The sequence below is a fragment of the Aquila chrysaetos genome, chromosome 17 (assembly GCF_900496995.4).
Source record: "Aquila chrysaetos chrysaetos chromosome 17, bAquChr1.4, whole genome shotgun sequence".
NCBI lineage: Eukaryota > Metazoa > Chordata > Aves > Accipitriformes > Accipitridae > Aquila > Aquila chrysaetos.
In genome coordinates, this window is record NC_044020.1 from 21,952,124 (window position 1) to 21,977,545 (window position 25,422).

General features: G+C 43.0%; 1 protein-coding gene and 1 long non-coding RNA gene across 12 annotated transcripts in view; one reads left to right on the plus strand and one right to left on the minus strand.

Annotated features, from left to right (window-relative positions):
* LOC121233887 lies at positions 1-13,639 on the minus strand. Its single transcript, XR_005934223.1, has 3 exons — positions 13,142-13,639; positions 12,999-13,056; positions 1-210 (listed from the first exon to the last, which is right to left on the minus strand). It is a non-coding gene; the product is annotated as an uncharacterized LOC121233887 (long non-coding RNA).
* The window catches only part of LOC115352400 (natural killer cells antigen CD94-like), a 20,601-nt gene continuing 8,814 nt past the window's right edge, over positions 13,636-25,422 (plus strand). Inside the window, exons 1-9 of one of the 11 annotated variants that reach the window (XM_041129520.1) lie at positions 13,636-13,744; positions 13,826-13,918; positions 17,096-17,194; positions 17,268-17,312; positions 17,903-18,046; positions 19,203-19,357; positions 20,558-20,673; positions 21,498-21,692; positions 21,789-22,101. In XM_041129520.1, coding sequence (XP_040985454.1) covers positions 13,828-13,918; positions 17,096-17,194; positions 17,268-17,312; positions 17,903-18,046; positions 19,203-19,357; positions 20,558-20,673; positions 21,498-21,663 — 816 coding nt within the window. In that variant the 5' untranslated portion in view covers positions 13,636-13,744; positions 13,826-13,827 and the 3' untranslated portion in view covers positions 21,664-21,692; positions 21,789-22,101. Of the gene's footprint in view, positions 13,919-17,059; positions 17,195-17,267; positions 17,313-17,902; positions 18,047-19,202; positions 19,358-20,557; positions 20,674-21,497; positions 21,693-21,788; positions 22,134-25,422 lie in introns of those variants that run through there. The other 10 variants (XM_041129516.1, XM_041129517.1, XM_041129515.1 and 7 more) reach the window with 10 other exon arrangements.

Consider the following 25,422-nt stretch of genomic DNA (forward strand, 5'->3'; position numbering starts at 1 on the left):
GCTCCGGGGGAGAGGACCGCCTGCCTGCTTTCAGGGCATCCCCGAGCCACCGGCTGCCCAGGCCGGGTCCCGTTGGGTCCTGCCTGTCAAGGCCTGGCACCCCAGAAGGGTCGTTAGTAGAGACGTATTAAGCAGTGACAAAACCTGAGGTTTGAAAGTTTCAGCGCCGGCAACCGTTCTCCCCTCCTCCATTGCAGTCTTGCCCCATAGCTGGAAAAGAAACCAACAACAATATTTGTGCCTGGTGTGTGAGAGAAAAATGCAGGGACTCCCCATGCGAATTACGTTTCATCAGGTCATTGACATTGTGTCTGAGAATTTGCACTTGCATGATACAAATTTTCAAAGATCCGTGATGAAGGATGTTTAAAACCAAACCTTTGAGTAAAGGGAGAAATACCGTCTCTTCCCAGAAGGTATCAGTCTCGGTTTTGTTCTTATTTCCTTTGATTTTCCTGCAGCGTCCTCATTTTTATCTTTGTACGTAGACCTTCGTGTCACAAGGTTATTAGGTACATGGCTTAAACTCCTCTGGAGTCTTAGCTGGGCAGCACGTAAGAAGCTACAGTAACTTGTTATTACTATTATTACTCTTAGAGTTATTCTCATGTGAAAGACTGTTTGAAAGTGTGAAATATTTTCAGTCCTTGTAGCATTTCAAGGTATAATGGTGTATTTAGGAAAAGATCAGCTTTTCCAATGGATTAAGCTGTGATACTATTATTTCATTCCTTTGTCTTATGATCATTCTTTCCAGCAGAACTTTTTTGCATAAATGAGAAAAGGAAATCAAATCCTCACAACAGAATTAACCCTGCTCAAATTTTCCAGTTTTCTGGGTGCGCAGCTTGTGCTCTTCCTAGTGTTTTTCATTGTATACCAGCTTACACTTGCCAGAAATGTCACCATTATGGTAATAATAAGGATTGACTGTACTCTCTCATTTATTTCTTTCCCTCTGTTCCTTCACTTTCCTAGATCTGTTATTAATTAGTCATTATCCGTAGTGTGTTGGCAAATTTCTTAAAAGAAATCAAGAAAATTTCATTTATTGCTTGTCTTATGCAGATTTTTTTTTTCCATTGGTTCTTCATGCTCGGTTTGTTTCCTCCTAGTAGCAATGGTTTATGATTGCTGCTTTGCAATAGGTAAGCCTTCAAATCCATTCTCATGAGCCCCAAAGCCCGTACTTATCTGGTGGCCTTTTCAACACTAATTGAGTTTGTGCTGTCTCTAAGAGAGGCATTTTCCATATTTAACTTAAGTTTCTATGGCCATAAGATTAACCTCTTCTTTTGTGATATGGCACTTGTGATGATATGGCTTGCATAACAGCAATGGAACTGAATTTTTCATGTTCAGTCTTAGCATGTTGGTTATATTTGGCTCCTTCCTATTGATGCTGCCTTCTTATGGCTTCATTGTAAAGAAAATTCCCTCTACTGAAGAGAAGCAAAAAGCTTTTCCTAAGTGCTTTTCTCATCTTGTTGTGGTTGCTGTGCACTTCAGATGTGTCTCCATGATATATTTCAGGCCCAAATCCAGATCCATCCTGGATGAAGACACTTTTCTTTCTGTGAATTGTACTGTAATGACTCCCTTGTTAAACCCTGTAGCTTATAACCTGAACAAACAAGAACATGCGGCTGGCCCTTAGGAAGACTCTTGGCAGAAAATAGTTTACTGAGAGCAGCACATTCAGGGCTCAGTTAGAAAGCTAATTTAAGCCCTTGAGAACTCCTGACTCCATCCAGCAGCTAAGAGCGTCATGGAAAGAAAAGGCTGTGATATCAACTGCATCGTGGGAGAATCTTGCCTATTCAGTGTGTTCTGCAAATTAAGTGCTCCTCAGGAATCATTCTCATGCAAGAAAACCTTCAGTGAACAGAGACTGGTAGAAACATGACTTCAGAAATACATACAGGGTAGCAGCGTTTGCTCTTTCCTAGGTAAGTGCTTGAACACGCTCTTAGGTTACTTTCCAGCAGGCCATTTTTCTCCCACCTAGAATGTAGTCTTGCTAGGACATCCACCTCCTTATGGTTGTTTTTAGGAAGTGATTAGTACTGGCATCCTCCTATCAGGCCTGCAACAGGCATCAGTATGGTGATACCACTATGTTTGATCCGTCTGTCTCGGATATTCCCCTGCTAACCACTGAAAGCATCCTGCTCTCTCCAAACCTTCCTGACTGCAGAAGTTGTTTTGACATGTGTTCTATAGTCAGAACAACGTTTGCTTTATGGTCCTGATGAAGTTGTGGTAATCAAGGGAAGGGATACCCAGCAGGTACTCTGGGACAGCCCAGATCATGACTTGCATACTTTATTATCCCATTCCTTGTCCTTCCACTGCAATCTCCTCCCATATAAACAACCTGCCCCCTTTTTCTCACTTATCCCAGTTTTACTACACCTGCTACCTAATTTGAGATTTATGATACTGCTATCTAGGCAATTTTGGCCCTAAATGGTATTATTCATAACTATGGTTGGCCTTGCAAAATTCTTGCCACCAATACCTCCCTCCAATTATTTGTGAAGTGCAATGATTTCTCACACAAACTTGTCCTTTAACCACCTGAGAAATCCAGCCATTCTTCATGGTGCTGTCTGTAACTTTTGTCAACCTTTCACGCTGTAACTTGCCACATTGGGCAATTTCTCATGCCATGCCCAGTAGTTTCCTATGCCTTCGTTGGTTAGTTAAACCTCAGGGCAGGGCCCAGTCAGAAGTCTACATGTGCCTGCAGCCCTCGCAGTTGCCATCAGGGTCTTTCAAACACAAACAGAGCCCCAAAGAACCACTCTTTGAGGCAACACAGCTCCAGGGCTGAGAGTTCACCATATCTGCAACCTGAGGAGGCAGCAGAGGGAAGGGTTTCTTAGCCTCCTCCCAAACCAATGTGACAGAATTCTTCCTGATTTCTTCCGGAAAACTGGATTTCTCTGTTTCTCCATTGCACAAATTCTGCTGGTTTTGGTGTTCTCCTTCATATACTTGTCTGCTCTCACCAGCAATATCTGTATAGTGGTGATAATAAGAGTTGATTGTTCTCTCCATTTCTCCATGTACTTCCCCTCTACTGTCTCCTTCTCAGAGACATAGTATACCTTTGTCATTGTCCCCAGCATACTAGTAAATTTGGTAAGAAAGCAAAAGGTCCTTTCCTTCATGGGACATGCTATCCAGATGTGGTTTTTTCCTTGGCTTTTGATGCATCAATTGCATGCTCCTAGCATCAATGGGATATGATCGTTATGCCTCAGTCTGTAGGCCCTTGCAATTACCATGTCAACATAAGCCACAGGTTCTGCCTTCTGCTGGCAACTTTTTCAGCATGGACTGGATTTCTGTTCTCAGTAAACATGCATGTTCTCAGAGACATGCGTTATTTAACCTTCTGCAAGTAGAATAAAACTAACCGCTTCCTCTATGATCTGGCACCACTTCTTAAGCTTGTGTGTGCCAGGAACTGTCTAGTTGAAATGGTAATTTTTATCATTTGTGTTTTGGCTGCATTTTGCTCCTGCTGCTTGATTCTGCTCTCTTCTAATTCTCAACACCATCCTGAATATCTCTTCCACTGAGAGAGGGTGGAAAGCCTTCTCCATTTGTGCATCTCACTTTACTGTGGTTATTATGTACTTTGGGTGTGCCTCCATCATCTACTTGCAGCCCAAATCTAGGGTACATCCTGAATGAGGATGTTCCGGTTTCTATTGCCTACACAGTGGTAACTACCCTGCTGAAACCATTGGTGTACAGCTTGTGGAACAACGATGTGGAAGTAGCTCTCAAAAAAAGCTTTCTTATGAAACCGAAATCTTTGGAGTCCATGAGATTTATGAGGGAGTAAAGTCGAAAAACCTGTACAGATGGAAAACCTGTATTTCAGCTAGCCGAAAGGTGTGATAAAGTCTTTTTCCCAACCAAAAGGCTTGAGACAAACAAAGGAAGAAGCTGCATGGGCAGCACAGACTCACAGTGGTCTTCACAGTGTGGGTCAGAAGTAGCAGCAGGCAGCTTCCCCTCTGCAGAGTGTCTGGGGAGGGAGGGGAAGCATCAGCTTCTGCTTCCACACAGCCCGAGACACAGCAAACGGGTAAAGCAGGGCTGTTCAGGCATGTTTAGAGGCTAATTCGTGTTTCACAGATAGGCAGCCTGCATGACTGACACATGGTGCAGCCAGGTCGGCATTGTACTGCTGCTGTGTCCCCTAGGTTGGAATGTAAGGCAGAGCCTCCTAGAAATGGTTAGGTTGTGTGCTTAAAGGCTCATCACACACACCAAGGAACAGAGGCAGGTGGGGACACTCCAGCAACCAGAGCAGAGCCACTGGAGCACCCTGACCTGGCTTCCCCAGGGCTGCTTCTTATTAATCTCTGTTCCTGACTGTTTTCCTGGGTGAAGGGCTCTCTGTTCTGTGTGCACGTGTGTGTATGGAGGTCTGAGTGCCAGCCACTGGTCAGGAGCGAATGGGTTAAAAGGGGCCATGAGTCCGAGGTGCCAGCAACCAGGGAGACTAGAGAGTGTGCCTATTTGTGTGGGTGTGTGCATGTCAGTGTGTAGTCACTAACAAATATTGAGCTGGACTAGCCATCAAGTAGGCTAAGAGATTTGGCAGCCAGGTATTGGGGCAGCTGTAGGTCTGGACTGGATATTGGAGAGGCCGGAGGGTCTGAAAGGCAGATACTGGAGGAACCAAGAGGTCCAAGGAGCTACTGGAGAGATTGGTCAGCTAATGGAAAGGCCAGTAGGTCTGGACCAGCTAACGGAGAGACCTGTTGTTTGTGTGTGTGTGTGAAACCTGGAGACCAGGCGATCCAGGAGCCGGTTACTGAATAGATTAAGCATCTAAGGCTGTTTACTAGAGGGATCCATAGGGTGTCTGTGCATGCATGTGTGTAGGTCTGAGTACCAGCAACTGGAGTGGAACTGCAGCTCATGGGGTCTTGTCTGTCTAGCTAACAGAAACTGGGGAGAACACGGGATCCCAGAGCCAGCTACTGATTAGACTGGCTGTCTGAGATCAGCTACTGAAGGAATCCATATTTTCATATATATATATAAAAATATATATAAAAATACAAAACTATTATAAATATAAATATTTTACACACACACACATATATGTATTTCCACTAACAGGCTTTCATCCTGATCAGCTGGAGAGGGGAATAGGATGAGGCCATAGGTGCTGCTGATGTTTATGTGAGTGCTGTTTTCTGTTTGTGGTAATCTATGGCCATCTGTGCATACAGGTATGTATGTATCATGCGTGCATGTGTTTCTATTGATCGTGCATGCTCAGCTTCCCTACTGCCTGGACCTGGGGACATGGACCTGCAGCAGCCTAGCCTCTATTGGGCTGCCAGATTCAGCAACCCCAGTGTTGAAAACACACTTGATTCTGACCCGCTGCCTCTGCTGGGGCAAATTGTCAGGGAGCAGCAAGGGCCAGCTGCTCTGCAAGGGACAGGGTGCTGGGAGCTGAGAGTAGCAAAACGGCTGGCAGAGGCGACGGCCGTGCCAGCGAGGGCTCAGTCCTGCAGTACCCAAGCAAGATGAGCAGGGCAGGTCCAGAGGCAGTAACCAGGTTCAGACACTGTCCGGTGATCGTCAGACGAGTCCACGGTGATGAGGTAGGTCTGAGGTCTGGCCAGGAAGGCAGTTTGTGGGTCAGTGTCCTAGCTTGGATCAGTGGGGCTCATGGCCAGGCTGAGACAGTGCAAAAGGCTGCCATGTCAATGAGAAGCCATATCTCCATTTATCCACCTGAAAGCGATGTGCTCGGCCGGCCAGGCACCCTCACCAAACTGCAGAGTAGCAAAGTGTGAGGTTTCTACCAAGAGTGGTACCACCCTTCTCCTTTCTGTGTTCCTCAGGTCCCCCAGTGCTGCTTCTTGCTATTTCTGGTTTGCTCAAGGAGAGCACAAGGTCTCAAAAGGTTCTTAAGACCCTGCTTTGAGCTGACACTTTCCAAGATGCTCCCACTTGCATTCCCCTTATTGTAATACCCATATGGTAATAGCTGCCAGGGCCTGCCTGCCTCAACCTAACATTAGAAAAACTAACTTTCTTTCAAATATGGTGTCATATTCCCCATTGGGATGGTGCAAGAGGAACCTCCGGGACACTTTGCTCTTCCAGAAACATTCACCCTCACAGCCTGCACCCATCCTTTGGGAAGGCAGATCCCTTCTTCCCTTTGCAGCTGCTTTCAGACCAAGGACAAACCTGAGCTGGAGGCAGGCGCTGCCCGTCAGGGCCAGTTGCCCTCCAGGCAGGTTGCCGCTCTCCTGAGCAAGGGCTGTGCTACAGCCGCCCTGTGCAGAGCTTTATCCCCATGTCCATCTGCATGCCCTTGTCCAACCATGAGACTCTAGCCCAACATGCAGCACAAAAGGCCCCATGTCCTGGCCACAGCAATAAGATCTCATTGACTCCTTCTAGCACTCTCTAGCCAAGGTCCAAGGATGGCTGACAAGCTTGACTGACCCAAGAGGAGGGCATCCACCTTTGGTTTGGCAGGATGTTTCCTGCCCACATGTCCCATCCTGCCTTCCCTCCTCCTGCCTGTCCCCCAAGGTCCAGGACAGCTGTTCGCTATGGGGTGCAGCTGGACTGCAACTTGGGGGACCCCAAAGAGGACCTTCCAGCTGGCAGAACAGGCTGCAGGAGTCCAAGAGCAAAAGAGGTTTGTTTCAGCTCTGGGGCTCACGTGTTCAAATACCAAAACGCAGCCGGGGACCCCGAGCAATCCCTCTGCAGACTCTTCCCCGTGGGGGCAGTGCTGGGTGTCACAGTTTAAACAAAACTCTCGACTGACAGGGTGCTCTCTCCCACTGGGCGAGAGGCAATTGCTGTCCCCTGACTTCCCTCTTCATGCTTTGTTGCCTAAAACCTGTGGGGCACGTCCCAGGCACAGCACGGCATTGCAAAGGCTTTTATTGTACCCTTAGACCATAGCACTGGATTTGGCAAGAGCCTTGCACAGGGGACAGCCCTTGCCTTGCCAGTGTGGGGCAAGAGCTTCTGCTTTCTTCGCACTTGAAGGTGACACTCCTATGTGTAATCCTTCTTATGGCCGATTGTTTAATATGCCTTTTCCTGAGAGGTGAGGCAACTAACCTCTTTCTGTGGTGTGTCTCTGCCTTGCAGATGGTGATGCCTGCCATGAGTTTAAGTTCAGAGTATCTTTTGACAGTCTGGAGAATACACAATGGAGAAATCTGCTGCTCTGAAATTTCCTTGTCCATGTCTACAGTCTCATACGTCAAGTACTGGAGCACAGGAACCAAACACACAGGGGCTCCAGCCCCAATATATGCTGCCTGTTTCCCTTTGCACAGCTGCTTGTCTTTGTGGCTCACAGAGGAGGCCAGCCCAGCCCTGGAGAAGCAGGTCATTTTGGTCCTCACTTCTTTCTTTTCCAAACAGCCTGCAAAAGGCAGTTTCATGTCCTGTCTCCTTCTCAGGCATTTTGCACGATAATACCCTGTAATCATACTTTCTTTAGCTTGTATTGATGTTTCTTTGTGGTTTTTTTTGTCTTTCCTGACTTTCTTTTCTGGCGTGACTGATTTGCTTAAACATTTTTCATTTTAGAGGGTAGCTCAGTTCTCTCTACCTGGCATTCATACACATATGAATTGCTTTCTTAGCTTACTTTCTGTCCTAGCCTTGTAAAATAGGTGTAAGCAACTCTTGGGCACTAGAGACTTCTTTTGCGATTGAGTCTGTCTTTAAATAAGGGAATATATGTCCCTTTTGACTGGGTAGATAGGAACCAATGGGAAGCTGTAGCCTTCATTACTCAAGCAGAGGAGGCAGCTCATCCTTTTACTGCGTCATTGGCATTGACACACCCTCTGCAGTGTACTTCTTCGATTCAAAATGTTCAGGGAAGTAAAAATCTCTTATAGGTTTACTAAGAATGTTACTGGTAACACACAGTATTCTTGCATAATACAATTTTTAATTTAAAGAGTAGTGAAGGATACAGCAAGAGACACAAATGTAAGTGGCCTTTTGTGGAAGTTTGTATGAATGGATCCCATAGGTACTAGTTGTTGATGGAGAAAAAGCTACCAGAAAGCAGCAAAACAAAAAGGAGAGTATGTGCTGAGAGGTACTATGGAAAAACCTCCCAAGGACTGATAAACTCTGGAGTCCAGGAGTTCTGCTGGAGCTGCAAGACCTGGTCAGCCCAGAAAGCCAAGAGCCTGCCAAATCTGTACCGCCAGCACACACAACATGCAGAGTAACCCAGACTGCTGCTGAGCAGTGGCTGCTGTTTCCAACAAAGGCTACAGGGTTGTGCATACATCTGACGAAACTCAGGGCCCCCTGAGGGACTTTTGGAACACATGCCTAGAAGCCACCGATGTGTCAATACACCGTTTTGCTGCTGAGTGTCCTGCTGCCCTTGGCCTCACCGCTGCCGCTCCGCTCGGGTAGCTATGGATGAGAGTGTGAACTGCACGAGGGGAGCAAGAGAATGCGTTTTGTGAATACCCATCTGCTTTTAGTAATAACAGCTTGGCTCTACCACTAATAGCTGTTAATTAATAAAAGGAGTTCTAAATAATGTTGGCTGTGTTGTCTCCCCCAAATCTTTTTTCTTTTATGAGGGAAAACGGAATTTACAATGGAAAAACTCATTTCCCGAAGAAGAGCTGTTAGTGGCTACAGAAATTCATTGTTCCTCTGAGGAGTATAACATCCTGAACAAACTTATTGACTGAAATGACTCAATGCTCAGACAACTGGAAATTTATCCTATCCTACTGCTCTGAAACATGCGTCAAATACCACTTCTGTAGTGATTTTGTTCTTTGAACTGAATAACATAGAAGAGGTTTCTAACACAATATGACACATTATAAATGCTTGTACACTAGGAGGTGTGGTAACTTGTTTGGAGAAACAAGAAGTATTGAGACGTCAAAAGGAAGTTCAATTCCAGACTCAGAAGAAGCAAAAGAAAGAAGAAAGAAAAAAGGGGAAAGAGAAGGAAAAAGAAACCAAACACCACCACCCCCCCCCAAACCAGACCAGCATTATCTAGTAGAGAAGATGTACAAGAGAAAATATCAACTGAACTAGTTAATCAACAGGCTGATCATCAGAGCTGGAAGCCCTCAAACCTTCCAACCATTAAGACCCAGTCTTTGATTGTCAGTGTTGGTTTCTCAGACTTGGGCATCATTAGAGCTGGGGCTTCAAGCTTTTAGAACCTTGGAAAGTCATAATGCAATTTGATAATTTGCAACAGGGTTACTTTAAATTGCACCAGGTTCTGATGCTAGCTGAACTGTCCACTTGAACTGAAGAGCAGCGGGAAGCATGTTCTTGCTAGTCAGCAGCGTTCAGAAACACAGGGCCAGCCTTAGCAGAAAGGATTGAAACTCTCTCTTGCTACCATTGGTTCTTTTCCATGTGATAGGATAAACCAGAAATAATGATGTCTCTATTTACTCTAATAAACTGCTCATGGGAGTGGGAACCAGAAGAGCTGAGGGCATCCTCTCCTGCTCGGCCAGCTGCAGTCACTGCCTTTGTAGAAGATGTCAGATCACACAGATCTAAACGACTCATTTCCCACTGATGTTTAGCCCCTCTTTATCTGTAAGAGGCCAACCATTTCCCTTTCCAGATGGCATTCTGCCAAACTAAAGGAGACAAGGTTTTCAGTCATTCTCCTGTAAGAGAGGCCTCACATTCCTGTCATCAGCACAGCCTTTTTCTGCACTCTAGTTTTGGGTTGTGTTTTCTGACCAGAGATGCTTTAACCATAAGGGTATTCCAGATGCAGCAGAGCCTGAGAACCAGCTTGTCTCTCTTTCTGTTAGGGACACATGTCCCAAAGTTTATCATGCTCACAGGATGCAAATGGTCCATGTACATCCTGTGACCAGCTTTCACGGTCGTTTCCAGCAGATGAACTTACTGTTCCAAGCAGTCCTTTTAGCTGTTAGTCTTCTAAGCTCATGGCCTCCTATTCTGTGCTATTGAATTTTTCTGTTCTGTTGAGTTTTAGAAGTACTTATGTACCGTCAGCTAGTTGATCTTATTCACTTTAGCTTGCTGGCCTGAGAATATTCCGGCAGGTCTAATACATTTATTTCACTTCCCTAGCTCTTCTGAAGGCACATGCTGCCTCAATTGTGATGTATTACATGCCTAGATGAGATTTAGGGATGCAGCTAATTCTGCTATAGGTTTTTCAGGTTTGAGGATTCTTTTGGTTCCCTTGTTTGCTTGTTTTTACTTTTGTAATAGTGAGTTTGTGGTTTGTTTGGGTTTTTTTGTTGTTTTGGTTTTTTTGGTTTTTTTTTAAAGCACCTTATAATTGAAAGGATCCTTCCTATAACATCTGACTTTGCAGGGGTTTTTAGGAGTACAACAGCAATTCATGAACCTTATGTATGACTATCAACCTGTATTTTGGGAAAGGCCTGTTTTTCCAAAATGGAAGATGAAAGTGCAAGAGCAGCTTACATGGAAAGTTGAATTATAACGGATACTCTCATCTGAAAGCTATTACAGGATTTCACTTATCTTGTCTAAGAAATTTTTATTCTAATTTACAGCTTTAAAATATTCATAAACTAGGTTATAATCCTTTACTCTTGGGCAGACATTCTTCAGCACTCTCCTATAATAACCTTACTTATCTTTAATGCACAAGGGTAAACAATCCAAAATCATTTAGTCTCCTGAAGTATGACAGAAACTATGCCTGACTGGTTTTACAAATAGCCCTTCTTTTCACCTATTCCAAACAGATCATATCCTTCTTAAAGTTTGGTGATCAGAACAGTGCTGCAGAGTATTCTGGATGTGGTGTCACTATTGCTTTATGTACCAGCACTTAAATTTCACTAACTTTGCTCTAGATACTTCCTCTGATGTAACAGGCGTGAGATCCTCACGGCCACAATATGTTCCCAGTTCCTACTCACATGGACAGAAAATATTATTATACTCATGTTCTTTTCTTTTCGAGCCCTTTCTGAGTCAGAAATTTCTGGCTACCCATTCCCATATATGTGGCCTTGCCATTTGCATTCTTGAATTTCACCCTGGTTTGATTTTTCTGTTCCGTAAGAATTTCAGGAGAACGAACTGTAGCTGTATTTGCTTACAACAAATTAGAAACACTCTGTGTTTTAGATTCAGTCAAGAAATCTTTCTCCTATTTACCCTCAGCACTGTCAACTAGCAAACGATGTTTGTAGCCTTCCAGATCTTCACAACACATTTTGAGATGTAGCACAGCAAATTATGTATCAACTAAATAAATGGCAAGGGCTTCTTCCTCTAAGTCCAGAAGTTTGTTGGAGTCAGCTGCCTAGATCGAACAAACATTGAAATTCTCATATTTATGCCATTTTTTAATACTTCAAACAGCCAGAAGTTTCCTCACTCTGTACACGGGCCAATTAAGCAATGGAGAAATGACAGCATTTCTCAGCTGACAAGTAGTCATACTACAATAGCATGACTATATAGGTTTTCTGTTAGAGCCTTATTTTACTTTCTTCATTTTAGTCCTCACCTATGGTTTCTCTTAAATGGCTGTAATTTCTGATTGTCTGGAGCAATAGTCAAATTATAATACGCAATAAATAAATTAAAACGATATAATTGTATAGATGCTTATTTTTCTTAATGCCTACATGAACACATTGTAGCATTCAGAGGTGCTGGGTGCTGGCTTGCCTCCTTTAAGTCAATGAAGATGGTCCAAAAGCGCAGATCCTTTAACTTGGTGCCTAAGAGAGTATAACTTTCAAAACCCCACAATTATTTTGGCGCACAAAGCTGGTGGATCATTTTAGGTATTTACAAATAAACATGTTTTACCAATGACACTTCCCTAAACAAGCACACTTGTGGGAAAGGAAAAAACAAAACAAAAAAACCCCAAACCAAACAAAAAACAAAACAAACAAAAAAAAACCAAGCAAAAAAAAAAAAAATCCCCAAACAACCAGGTCAAGTTGATTTTTAGTAGAGCTTGGTTTCTGGAAACCTTGGCTGTTTTTCTGACATTTTGTATTAATTGTATTTTTTGTGTGTGTGTTCCATCTACATAGCTGATCCAGTATTTTAATGATGTAAATTTCTTTTTTAAATTTAGACTAGTCATTTGGATTTTAGCATTGATATAAAGAATAATGTTTGCTTAATATTCTCAGCAAAGTGAAAAATTAAAGCCTAAGTCTCAGTTATGCAGGTCCAGAAGTACAAAGGAGGATTAGTTTATACCCCTGCTCATTTTTAGAACGCTTTACACTCCTAACATGGGGTAGAATAGTGCACGTAAGCCTCATGCTAATCACTCAGGTGGTAATGTGCATGCATAATCTATTTCTGTACCATTCATCATTTTTGCTAAATTGCAAAAACTGTACCAGAAACTCCAGACATCCTGCTTTCGTCATGCACATTTAAGGTTTCACAACTGTGGAAGTGTTAAAAGACATAATTAAGAGGGCGTAAAACTTCTCGGATAATCTATTCTCCTGCTTCTGTTTTCATTCAGGAGTATGTCTGTCTGCCTTTCTACTCGTCATAGAATCACTGATATTTTGGCATTAACTGAGTATTTAGCTCTCGCTCTAGAAGGTCGTGTCTCGTGGTCTCACTTACGCCATTAACAAAATTTGTTACGTTACAAAATTTGGCCTAGACAATTCTTTGGGCAATAGCAATAGTCCAGCAAAGCATTGCCCTACCAGGATAACACAGAATTGCTGATCTCCAGAGAAATGCAGTGACCGATAGATTCATGGGAGGCACACAGCCGTAGAGCAGGCGGCCAACTTCTCATGAGATGAAACAAACATGTACCTTGGCTAACCGGGTGTCCCTGACATTTCTTTTCCTCTGTAGGATTGTTTGTTCACCTCAGAGAAAAGTAGTTTCTACAGCTGTGTCCATCTCTGTGAGGGAGATATATGGAAAGTATTTTCTTGAATACTCACTTTCCTGTGCGTTCTCAAAATCTGCGTGTTATTGTATGCTTTTCCTTATGCCATAGATCTGGAGAAGAAATGAAGAGTACAGAAAATTATTTCAGAAATGGAAGTAAAACATTAGTGCCAGAAAGCTGACTGGAAGAAAATACCTTCTGAGATGTAGCCTTTGTCGAGAGGTCCTTCTAGTTTGGTGACTTAGAGCTCCCAGGCCAATCACTTTGGGAAGGTGGCATGGAAGGCAAGAGCCAACACCCTGACGTATCCTAGCTGAGGTGCCAACCTCAAGCACAAGTGCTTACTTCTTTTGGATGAGAGCACAGTTTGCCACCTTCAAGATGCAAGTCCACCTTCTGGTTTGCTTTTAGCACATTCAGGCAGGAAACAGAAACTAAAGTCTGATCACAAATCTGCTGCTGAACACAGCTGCCCAAACTAAAAGGCGGCCTCAAAGCTGTAAAACATGGTATTCAATTCTGTGTTTCAAGCCTGAACCTGATGTAATGAAGAATTAAATGCTGTCTATCAAAAAGAAGAAGAGTTCTACAAAAGTGGCTGCGTTTTCAGTAATGGCAGAAGGAAACATATGTCAGTCAGGGACAGTAGAAGTGAGGTAAAGGGGAAGAAAGAGCATATAGCAATGAGTGAGAGAGGAACATTTTCTTGGCAGGACTGTGATTGAGGAAGCTCACATGTGTCTTGATGTCTCTGCTGTTTCATTTGTGTCTGCCAATGTGAGGAAACCCCACAAAGGGGTAGATTTTCTTTGTAGTTTACTAGCTGCAAATGCCAGATCTTTTTCTACCTTTTTGTTCTGATGCTTTTCTTTTTACCAGCTATGACAGAAGAAGTAACATATGCTAATCTGAAATTTGAAAACAGCCATGAACTGGATAATATCACAAAGCCTGAAGATACTAAGAAAAAAGGTGTAGTAACTATGAAACTTTTACGATTTATTCTTGCTAAAGTAGATGGGATGGGAAATACTTTTAATTATATGCCGAAGGGACCTTTGTTTTCTTTGTTACTCTCAGAAAAGTTATACTAGTTATAAATGTATCCTGGGTTTTGTTGCTGTCATTTCTTCCTGAACTTTTTAGAGTTTGGAAAGTATACCTGAAATCGTAATCTTGTTATTTCACGGAAAAGCATATTACTGAGTGTTATACTAAGCTCCACAAACAGTCCTAACTGTCTAAACCTCTACAGAATTAACTTGAACTAATTTTTAAAGTGGACCAGTTCCATTTAATTTCTCCATGCATTTGCATTCAAGCTTAGAACTGAATTAGCTTTAACTGACTCACTTTATTTCACTTCTGAAGTTCTAGCCTGAATTAAGGCCCTGGTCTTTGAAATTACTATCTCTGTTAAAAGGCTGAATGCATTTTTAAATACTATATTTAAAATGCTATTTTAAAATTAATTTTGCTTAATTTGTGTTAAATTGCGAAGATGAGCTCTAGATTTGAGTGGTGGAACTTATGGGAACAAAGAACACAGAAAGTGCTAGCTGTTCATGGGGTCAGGCTCTGGAGCAGAGATTTACAAACAAGAGGACAACTTGCTTGTGATTCACAAGGAATTCTCTGGGGAATTCTGTATCAAAGAGCAGTAGTTTTGAACACTTAAGGTTTTTTGAACATATGTTATGCTTTTTGAACATATGTTTTTTGAACATTGTTAACTTATGGTTTTGAGCATTGCGGAAGTATAGTTCAGTGGCTAAAAAAAAAAAAAAAAAGTAAATATCTGAACTCTTTGTGTTAAGCTCTGGGCTTCTTTTCCTTTAACACCCAGTGATACCAGTATCCTCATACGACTCCAGATGTCCTGCTTCTGTGTCCCAGGGTAGACAACACATATTTTGTGATGAGAAAGCCCCATTCTGAGAGCGCACAGCACAGTCTGTGCATTATTTCACAAACATCAAATTGAAATAACCACAATGAATAAACGTATCCATCTGAGGACAACGGGAGTACCACACAGGAAGGAGGACCCAGCCCAAAGTCTCTTCAGCTGTGCTAGGTGTAGCAGAAGCAGCGTGAGGTTACAAAGTACAGTACAGGGAACTGTTACCTAAAGAAACTCTTGAGGCAATAGTTTAATTAAAACAGCCAAAGCTAAAACTACTGCTTGGTCTTGATTCATATTGCTGCCCAGAAAATATTTTGTATTTGTTTATGAAATCTCACTTTCAAACTACAAAATCTTTGTCTCTTCTCATCTAAAAGCTCCAGGAAGCGTGGACTGTAATGCTTTCAGTCTTCTGCTTGGGGCTGTGACTTTGTAGGGGGAGGAATAATTTATTTTTGCCCTTTTTCCCCAATTCATATGAGTCTATTTAGCACTTAGGGACTTATGACTGCCTTAGGGAGTCATGTCTATTACTGAAGTTCTCCAAGCAACTAATATTCAGCTTCAGAGCATGTACAGAAGCACTTTGACCTTAAAAATACCCGTATGTTCCAGCAGTCAATGCGTCTTTAAGTCTTGTTAGGATCTAAAAGCTGTGTGATTCTCCTGTGCAGGCTTTATCTCTGACTGTATCTGTCGTACGCCTGTGAGATCAGACTTTGGAAAATAACGCAGAAGGGAGATGTTCTTTCTCTTCGTGAAGGGACTAGGTATTTCTCTTTTATGCAATACCAAGCAGTTAGAGCACTTCCTTAGACTGAGGTTGCCTTCTGTGATGAAATGCAGGTGCAGGGAGAGTGGCAGATGTAATATATATTTAGCAAGGCTTTTGTCAGTGTCTCCTACAGTATTGTCACTTTAAAGCTGAGGAAGTTACGGGCTGGGTGGTAAACTGTTAGGTGGATTGAAAACTGGCTGGACTACCAGGCTCAAAGGAGAGTAACTAATGGCTCAACATCTGTTTGGTGGCAGAGTCCCTTAGGGGTCCCTCAGGGGTTGATACTGCGCCCATATTGTTTAATATCTTCATCAACGACTTGAAAAACGACAGAGAGTGTGTCTTCAGCAAATTTATAATTCCAGTGGTGGCTGATGCTACCAAGTGGTGGAGCTTCAGAACAGAGGAACCTTGAGAAACTTGAGGACTGGGTAAGCAGAAAGCCCATGAAGCTCCACAAGTTGTTGTGCACTGAGGCTGGACTAATCCCAGGCAGCAGTACAGACTGGGAGCAGGCTGGCCGTGGAGGCTGGAAAAGACCTGGAGTTTATGGTGAATGGGAGGTTGAATATAAGCCAGCAGTGATCTGTGTCCCAGTCCAAGACAACATACATTGCCTGATCTTTCACCTGAATATTCATCAACTTGAGTTTCCATAGAGTGAGGTCTTGTACAACATTCTGCCCAGGATTGCTTCACCACAGAAGCTGACCACACGCTATTTGTAGGAGAGGCAGACTGCGTAGTTTCCATTCCTGTTTCTTTAGTATCACACACTAGATTTCAGTTCCTACTCTGGCAGCAATTCACTCCCAAATTTGAAATACCTCTTTCCCTTTTCTAGACTAGCAATTTCCTCTCTACATTCCCATCCTACTGCCTTTATTGGATTAAGTCAAACTGGTTGCAGCTCTCCACAAAGTCCATATAGCAGCAACGTTAATATCTGCCTTTGATTTAGTGCTTCTCTGACAAACTGAATGCTTTTTCTCCCTCCTTCAGCGCATCTTAACCCATTAAATCTTCCAGCTCCTATAAACAGGGTCTGTTTTGGATGACCCACATGCTTAAAATTTCCTTTGCTCAGGAAAAGATTGTTCCTTTTTCTCCTCATTGAGATTACCGCAACCATACAGTGCATGTTTGTTTTCAGCTTTGAGCAATCAACTTTCTAGATTTTGCAATATCTTGCTTTCTCAGTATCTTTATTGCCACCGCCTATGGCCTTTGAAAGGACCAAGGCTGTCCACGTTCTCCACTGAGCTGTTGTGATCTCTTACTCTCTTACTTTGTTTGGGCATCTTTTGCTGTGTGCAGAGATTCTGCAGCAGGAATGTACAACCATAAAGTAAAAGCAATTATTTATTGACCAATGCACCACAAAGATGGCTGCAACTTAATGAGGCTAATGTATTCACTATTCCCTTAGTATCACACCTCCTTTTCATGACAGAATTCCTCCCAGGGCCTTCCACTTCGTCCCGCTCTTGCTGGCCAGTAGTCCCGATTTTGCTCACGCTGTGCCTGGCATTGCTGATGGCGCTGGTGACCCTGGCAGTTTTATGTAAGTACTAATGCATTTCTGTTTGCTGGGGGACCCAAGCTACAGAGTAACATCAGACTGACATCTCCTTCAGGTGCAATTTCTTGTTCAGCTGAGAACAGGCAACCAGGCAAACCAGGTATTTTCCCTTGCCGCAGCATCTTTGTCCTCTTCTCAATGTGATGAGGCTAAAAATAAGCAATATGGAGGGGAGCTGGAAAGTGGTGGGGTAGGAGATTCACTGCTTGCTCTGGCTGCCATTGTCTGGTCCCCTAAAAACTGTATCCACAAGCCTGCTGTACTGATTAACGATGGAGTGAATTCCTCTGATAATGCTGGATCCGAAGGGAAGGGAAAAGCTTTGTGTCACAGTAAACAGGTTGTGCCCATTACCTCCCATCTGCAACAGTTCCACTGTGATGCAGAGCTGAAGTTCACACTTTGGGGAAAAAAGCACAGCCTGGAAACCAATAAAGGAGAAAGATACACAATGGAAATATATGATAAAAAGTCACAATTTAATTTTCTTGTTCACTCACAGCCAAGTAATAAGAAATCCACTGTGCAAATGTTCTCCATCTCAGCAGCCCTTACATGCAACTGTTCAGGGAGGAATAACATTTATCCCAAATGGTGTATTTATCCCTAATGATCTGTTAAGACATTCCCTACCTGCGTCCCACCCCTTCTGAAGGACAGCACTGGAAAATGTCTTACTGTGAATTTCAGTTTTCCAGATTCCCAAGGATTACAGAAAACAACTGAGAGACCTCAACATGACAAAGAACGAGCTGCATGCAAATTTCTCAAATACGCTGCAAGCAATAGGAAATCAGCTATGCTTGGAAGGGGAAAAAAACCTTAAAAATAATGGTAAATCAACAAGTTTTGATGAGGGTTTATCTTTCAACATGGCAGGGAAGGAAACGAGATGGGTCTTCTATGTCTACTCAGGTCTGCCTCCTCAGGTGAGCCTGTGTCTTCTCAGATGTGAGCACCTAGAAAGTAGGCAATGAGCACGTCTGTCTCGGGCAGTGCCTGGAGAGAGGCACCCAGCCTGGCCATATGTGCACTGGCAGGGGACCTGGCAGTGGTACCAGGGTTTCGGGATTTAGTTTCCATAAGAAAAGGGTTCTGTGGGATGTCTTCTGGACATGCCAGTTCCCGTCACTACTAGTTCAGGATTCTCTACAACATGCTCATCTGCATCTAATAGACAATTTTACAGTGGTGCCTGAGAATTAAACAACTTACTGCCCTCTATGTGAACAGCAGTCCACACACAGGACAGTGTGCTAGTACCAGCCCCAGGTAAGACAGGAATCTCCTAAAATCAGAAGTGATGTGCCGTGAAGCACAGGTAAACCAACCCGGGAGTTCACTCCCTGTCTCCTGACTGTGTACAGTGCAGGGCTGTTTCTGAAATCAGTTTGCGAGAGATCAGTTATTTAAGTGGCATCTGACAATGAGCCAGCCACAGAAATAGTTCTCTTCAGAAACGATACTCTGAGTAGTAGGTGCGTCGGGCAAAGGGATCCTATTGTGACTGTCAGGAAAGGGGATTTCATTTGTGTGGATATTGTTCCACAGACAAGCTAACTGTCTAGGTCTCCCTTTTAGTCAATGAAGAGAAATTGGTAGTGCAAGGATACAGTCTGTTTCCTCCCAAGAAAGACACCTGAAGTGAGAGAAAAAGCATGCTTGAGACACACCTGCTTCTGTCCATTGACTAAAATGGGACACCAGATGGGTTGACTCATGTCACCTTTGTAGACTCCTAAAATTGGGCCAAATAAATTCCATTTGCAATGCCTGAACCTCCTCCCAGTGCTAAAGGAATGGGAGAGAGAAGGAGATGATTCGGTTTTCACCTGTGTCGTTACCTGAGACTTCTGGGACCACAGTGGGATTTTGACTGAATGAGGACTATCTCAAACATCCCTATGGATCTTGTCGTCAGCAGCCAACAGTGATGTTCAGGGAGGGACAGCCTGGGAACAGAAATGGGATGATGGTTTTCCTTTTCCAGGCCAGAACTGTGTGCTCTGCCCTGCAAACTGGAAGTGGGAAGGTGGCGATACATGTTACTACCACTCCAAGACAACGAAGTCGTGGGAGGAGAGTCACCAGTTTTGTTCCTCACAAAACTCTACTCTTCTTCTGATAAAAGAGCAAGCAAAGCTGGTATGGACTGGTTTCTCTGTTTAGCATGGAGGAAGATCACGCACCCTATCAGCTAGTCGCCTCACACATAATTTTCTTAAATGGCACTGTGAGCAGGAGTTTCATAGGAGTTCTTTCCACAAAAGGCAATCTCGTCTTTTCAATCAAAATTCAAACACTTGGCAGCGAGTTGCTGAAATCTGGCCAAATATTTTGCCTAATCTTTTGGTAAAGGAAAACAAACCGAGGTGGGAGGAGAAAATGCCAGGTGTAGAATGAAATAATGCTTTTGCCTCTGGATGCCAGCAGATGTACTGGAAGACTGAAGGCAGAAATGCTGTCCCAAAAGCTAGCAGTCAGGGCTGGACCTGCCTGCTCTCCAGCACTTGACAAATGCCAGTTCCCCTCTCACTGAGCCGCAGGCCATAAGGTTTCTCCCAGAAGTAAAGGGGAGCAGCATTATTTTCACCTTCCCAAACTGGTGACAGCAAAGATTGTGAGGTGCAGTCTGTTCTAGCTGACTTAATCACAGCATTGAGAGATACGAGGAAAAAGAGAAAATGGACTAGTGCCCTGGGAGTGGCAATGATAAGTGAAGGAAAGAAGACAACAACAGAAAAACTGAATTCAAATCTTTAAAGATTTCCCTCAAGCAGCAGTGAGAAAGGCAGCATTATTCAAGTTTACATTCTTACCTGTTCTGCCCAGAGAATTTTTTAAGAACAGAATATCGCTAAAGGCTTAACTTTAAGACCTCCTCTACTTGGCATGGTCCAGCTTTTGCAATAAGTTAAATGATGCTAGAGCCAAGTGTGAAGGTTCAACAAATCAAACCCAACAGCTCCCTGCAGTGGCTTCCTTTTCACTGCTGACAAATGCTAAGGACAGAGTAAAGGAGGAGGAATGATTTATGACTAAAGGAGGGAGAACGATCCAACAATCCAGTGTTTTACCCAGAGGGTTTAAATCAGGTTGATGAGAGTGACATTGCTCTTCAGAGCTAGAAGTGTATCTTCTTTCCGATTAAAAACAGTTCTACTGTCATTTCGCCTTTGATACTAGGCTTTTCCTTTAAGTGCAGAACTTGTCCTGCCAGGTTAACAATTTGTGGTATTTATGTTCTTTAAGCAATTTCCATCAATGCTTTCATCTTCTGAGCCTAAATATTTATGTTTATTGTCTTTCTGAATATCTGTTTTGAATTGTCCTTACTCTGCATAGAGCTTGGTACAAAAATTTCCTAGAACATCATACTGGCTTGGATTAATATTTAGACCTCAACAGAGAATCTGGTATTGGACAGACAACACAGCCCTTACAGAAGAACAGAAGTCTTGGTAAGTGGGCAGTTTTGCTGCAGTACATAAGGTTGGTCCTCACCCACCCACAGCTCCCTGTTTCTCTGACACAAAGGGCACATTGAACAGCCAACTGTTATGCAGCTTTCACTGTATTTTGGGATTCACTTTTCCATTTCAGTTTTTTCTTGGCCTCACCCAGAAATACTTGGAGGGTGATGTGGGCAATATTAGAGGGCAAAAAAAGGTACCTGGAAAGTTTATTTCCACAATTTAGTTTCAGATTGACCGTAAATGTCATGTTTCTTTTGTATTTGACATCTTGTTTCAGTGAGGACACAAGGAAAACACTCTGATGGAAAGGTGTTTCATTTCACGCTTTTGATTTTATACTTTTTTATTTTTACATAAGACACTATTTATTGTCTAGAAACCAAAATTTCACTTTCGTTTAACATGTTATTTCAGAAATACAATATATTTTTCTTCTTGCTTTCAAACCTGCTTTGCCAATTTTCCTTTTCATTACTGGGCAGTCTCCTCTTAACATTTCTGTTGAAACAGCCACTGACACCCTCCAATTGGTTAGCCAGGAGTTAGTGTTTCTTACTGTCAGGTACAAGAAATGGTTTAGGATCCACCCTTACAGTCTGCTGGGGGTGCTTGTTGGCATGTTCAGGACAGGGTCAGCCTCCTAGGAGTTGGTGCACAATGTCACTAAATGCTTTATTTCTTCGTTGGGAGTATATATTCTTCTCAAAAGCCACATAAGTAATTCTTGCAAAGACTTCTCTTTTTGGAAGGGGGAAGGATGCACCATCTGAATGAGGTGAGATGTAACAATAAAGATTTTTCTTTCCTAGGACAAAGCAGATAAACTTTCTCCAACCATGTGGGTATGTTTATTATAGTACCATATATAGCAGAACATGTAAAGAAGAGGTTTACTATATCTGTGAAAAGCCCGCCATCCAATTACAGCGAGGTAACAACCATTGGCAGGAGGACTGGTTTGTCAGACCAGAATGATTATGAGAAGCTAGAAGATGTTCTGCAAGGTTGGAATCTTTTATTTTGTTTTTGAGAACTATCACATGAGAATGTAAATATGTTGATTGGACCTAATACATTTCCCTGTTTTCATTCTCTTTTAGACATGTGTAACAATATCTTCATACTAAGGAAACGGGCATGGTGACAGCCTCCAGGAGTGACCCAAGTCTGTCATTCCAGATCCAAAACTGCCAAATGATTACCTAGTTTTAACCGACAAAAGTGATGGACAAAATGGCCAAAAGTGATGGCTAGGAAAAAAAGCACAGTGACAAGCCAAGCATGTAAAGATACTGCTCCTCTCCCAGCATCCACTGATACAGTCCTAATACCGCTTGTCAGTTCATAGCTGCACAGCTGTACCGTAACGCAAGTGATGAGGATTAAACACTTCCATTCAGGAGATGCTTCTGATATCTTGTTGATCTGACTGCTTTAATACCCTAGTAGGCTGGAGTATGCAACACACACACACAGTTATTACTTGCTCCGGAGCACAGGGGTTCATAGTCCTCGTAAGGACTTGTGAATGTGTCACAGAAAAAGATATCCTTCAGCTATGAATGTCTAGCTCTCTTCCATGCTCTATACTTCTTCCTGGCACTGTTAGTTCTCTTTTTTCTTTTCTTTTTTTTTTTCTTTTTTTTTTTTCTTTTTTTTTTTTTTTTTCTTTTCCTAGTAATAATTCTGCTTTTCTTTTCTAATTTTCAAATTTTTCTATTATTTTCATCTATTGCAAGAGTTATGCTAGGGTTCAGTCAGAGGCATGAACAGAACCTCCTTTTATGTATTTTTAGGGTATTTCCTGGAATGCCATGCTACTAACTTAATGTGCTGAGCAAGTGTCTACAAACCCAACCACAGTGAAAGTACCCTGAGTGGTGTTAATGAACAAGATGTCTCCCTCCACATAGCCATAGAACAATGACAATCATGTTGAAATAAAAAAATCTCAGTCCCATAACAGTGTTTTGATCTGAGCAGAAAGTCCACGAATTCCTAGCTTGGTCCCCTCTGGAGGCTTGCGTATTCCTTGTGGATTGCAGCCCAGATTATTTATTGTGGATCCTTTACCACTGGTGTAGCATCTGGGCTGCTAAAGCATTAGTCATTCCCTTCAAGGGGCTGTTCTGGTGTCTCACTGATCTCAGCACTACATGGCAGTTTCTGATCACCAACATGAACATTTCAGGTGTTATTTTCAAGTACCAATTTCACGGTCCAGAAACCTTAGTGGATGTCTCTTCCTCTCTGCTTTTTACACTCACCACTGGCATGTCTCACGTAACCTCTCCTAGCTGCTCCTCTCAGTTCCTCTCCTAACTGTTCCTGTCTTTGGGGGTGAAAATGCAGAGTGCTTCTGTCCTGTAGTGCAGGCACAGCCCTGGTGACTTCCCGGAGTGTCTCTCAGCACTCATACTAGCTACACTGAAATAAGAAATCTCATGGGGAAGGTATCCTGAATTGTATTCATGGTGCATCCTTTCTTGATAATGAAGAGCTTTGCTGTTATTTGCCAGAAAAAAATTAAAAAAGAAAGAAAGGGAGAAAAAAAAGTCTGCTCTTGTTTTCTCTTACATTAGAGTGACCGTGAGGAAACAGGAAAGATATTTCCAGGATGTTTTTTTCATTAATGAGGCATGCCTAAGAGCAGCAGATGGGTGAATCCTAGGTGTTTCTGCAGTTCGTTGAAGACACACATGAGGTGAGCTTGACAGCTCCCCACACTGACAGGCAGCCAGAAGGCTACATCGTATCTTGCTGTGGCCTTGATCTTTTGGGTCAATTTATTGCCAGCTCAAAAGCAGTCTCTGGTGCAGCAGCTGTATTTGTAACTGTAAAGGCAGGTGGGGTTAGAGCAGGGTTTCACAGCACACTGTGCTACTGAAACAGAAAGAGCTAGCTTCTTCTCAAAAAACAGTGACTGAAACACCAAAAAAAACCCACCAAAGAAGGAAAGAGAAAGTCACCCCAGAGAAGAAAGGCAGAAGGCAGCCTCTTTCCATTCACTGCAGGTGTCTGGAGCGCGGCAGCAGCGAACAAACTCGTCCATCTGGCAAGGTTGAAACTGGCAAAGCACATACCCTGGTGGTGCCATCACCAGGCAGGGATTAAGGATGTGCTCTCTGACCGGGTCCCCTTTTCCTCCGAAAGGAGCTTTTCCTTACAGGCGAAGAGACATAGCAATGTACTGTTCATGTATCGGCTGAGATGGCATTTTTGAATCACAGTTCTGTACAACACTGTGTTTCCCATGTCTAAACTCCACTCCTCCCTGTGCTCCCCCCCCCAGTTCATACACTCCAGGTAATGCAATTTTCAAGGTCAAGCTGGTTAATGAACACAGCTGTTTTGTTCAGCCTGCTGACAACATTTATACACAGGCTGTGTTCAAATGTAGACCCAAACTTCCTGCCTTAGTTTACCTTTCTTTTCATTTTAGTCTGAAGAAACAAGAAATTTTACCTGCCCTGAATCCTTAGAAGAGCAGAGAGTGTGATGATGAAGCCCCACCTTACTGCTTTTGTTACTTCTGTTCTTGCAGCAGGGCCTGATTATAAGGTGACTCCCCCCCCCCCCCAAAAAAAAAAAGTGATATAATTAACAGACTGCTTATTGAATTCATAGCTACCAAAATAATACAAGAAAATTACTTTACTTCCTGTTTTCTCTCCAGAAGTAAAATTACATTGGAGAAAAGTTTCCCCAATGGGGATTCATTACATGCTTGAAAAATTGTTGCTAAGACTGAAGAGGTTACTGTCATGAAAACCTGTAACAAAATTCAGTAGCATAGACACACTTGACTCCCAGTTATCTGCAGAAACCCCCTTTTTACACTAACGTGCCAATATACAGTTTTTAGGCCTGACAGACAAGTATTTTTGCACCATATTTAGCATGAGGTTTTTATGAGGATATTATGAATACACAGTGACTGCTACTCCTTCTGTGCCTCTGTGTAACAAAACTGACTGTAAGCACCCTTTACTCCCAACTTTTCCATCATGCCTCTTCTTTGCATACAGGTAAGATATAAAGCAAGAAACACATGCAGCCAGAGATATTTCTGCTCTGAAAATATCTATCATCTGCACAGCAAGGCAGGAAGGGTAGCCCACTCATTATAGTGTGTTTCCAGTCTCTTGATACTATTTTGCAAATGGGAGACTCTGAACTTTACACACAAGAGCCGGAACAGTGACCACAGAAATTCCTCTCTCGCAATTTCCTTCTGGCTGCCCCTGTCACGATGTGACTCATCATGTCTGGGCAAGTGCTCCGTTAAGGAGAATTGGTCATTGAAGCTGTTTAAGAACTACGCCTCAGCGCTGGAGCAAGGCACTGCAGAGAGCTAGAGATGGAGGGTGAGGATGGATGAGGCCCTTCTGCACAGTGCCTTCTGCGTACAGTGCAACAGCAGAGAGGTCCGCAGTGTAGTCTGGTCTTCCTCCGACACAGGCTGAGCGGTCATGTGAATCCTGCCCCCTCACCATCCTGCCAGCTCAGCTTTTCCCATTATAGCATATAATTCAGTGAATTTTTGTAAAATAATTTCATTTTTCATTTATTTCATAACAGTGTGTGGAAATGCAGCCTATTGCTTTCCATGCAGCTGTTGTGTTGTACTTGGGCCCTGACACATGAACAGATACCTTTCGCACTTTAACTCAAAATAGCAACTATTTCTAGAGCATCTTCTTTTAAGGAGGTAGAAAATCCTGATGTTTGCTA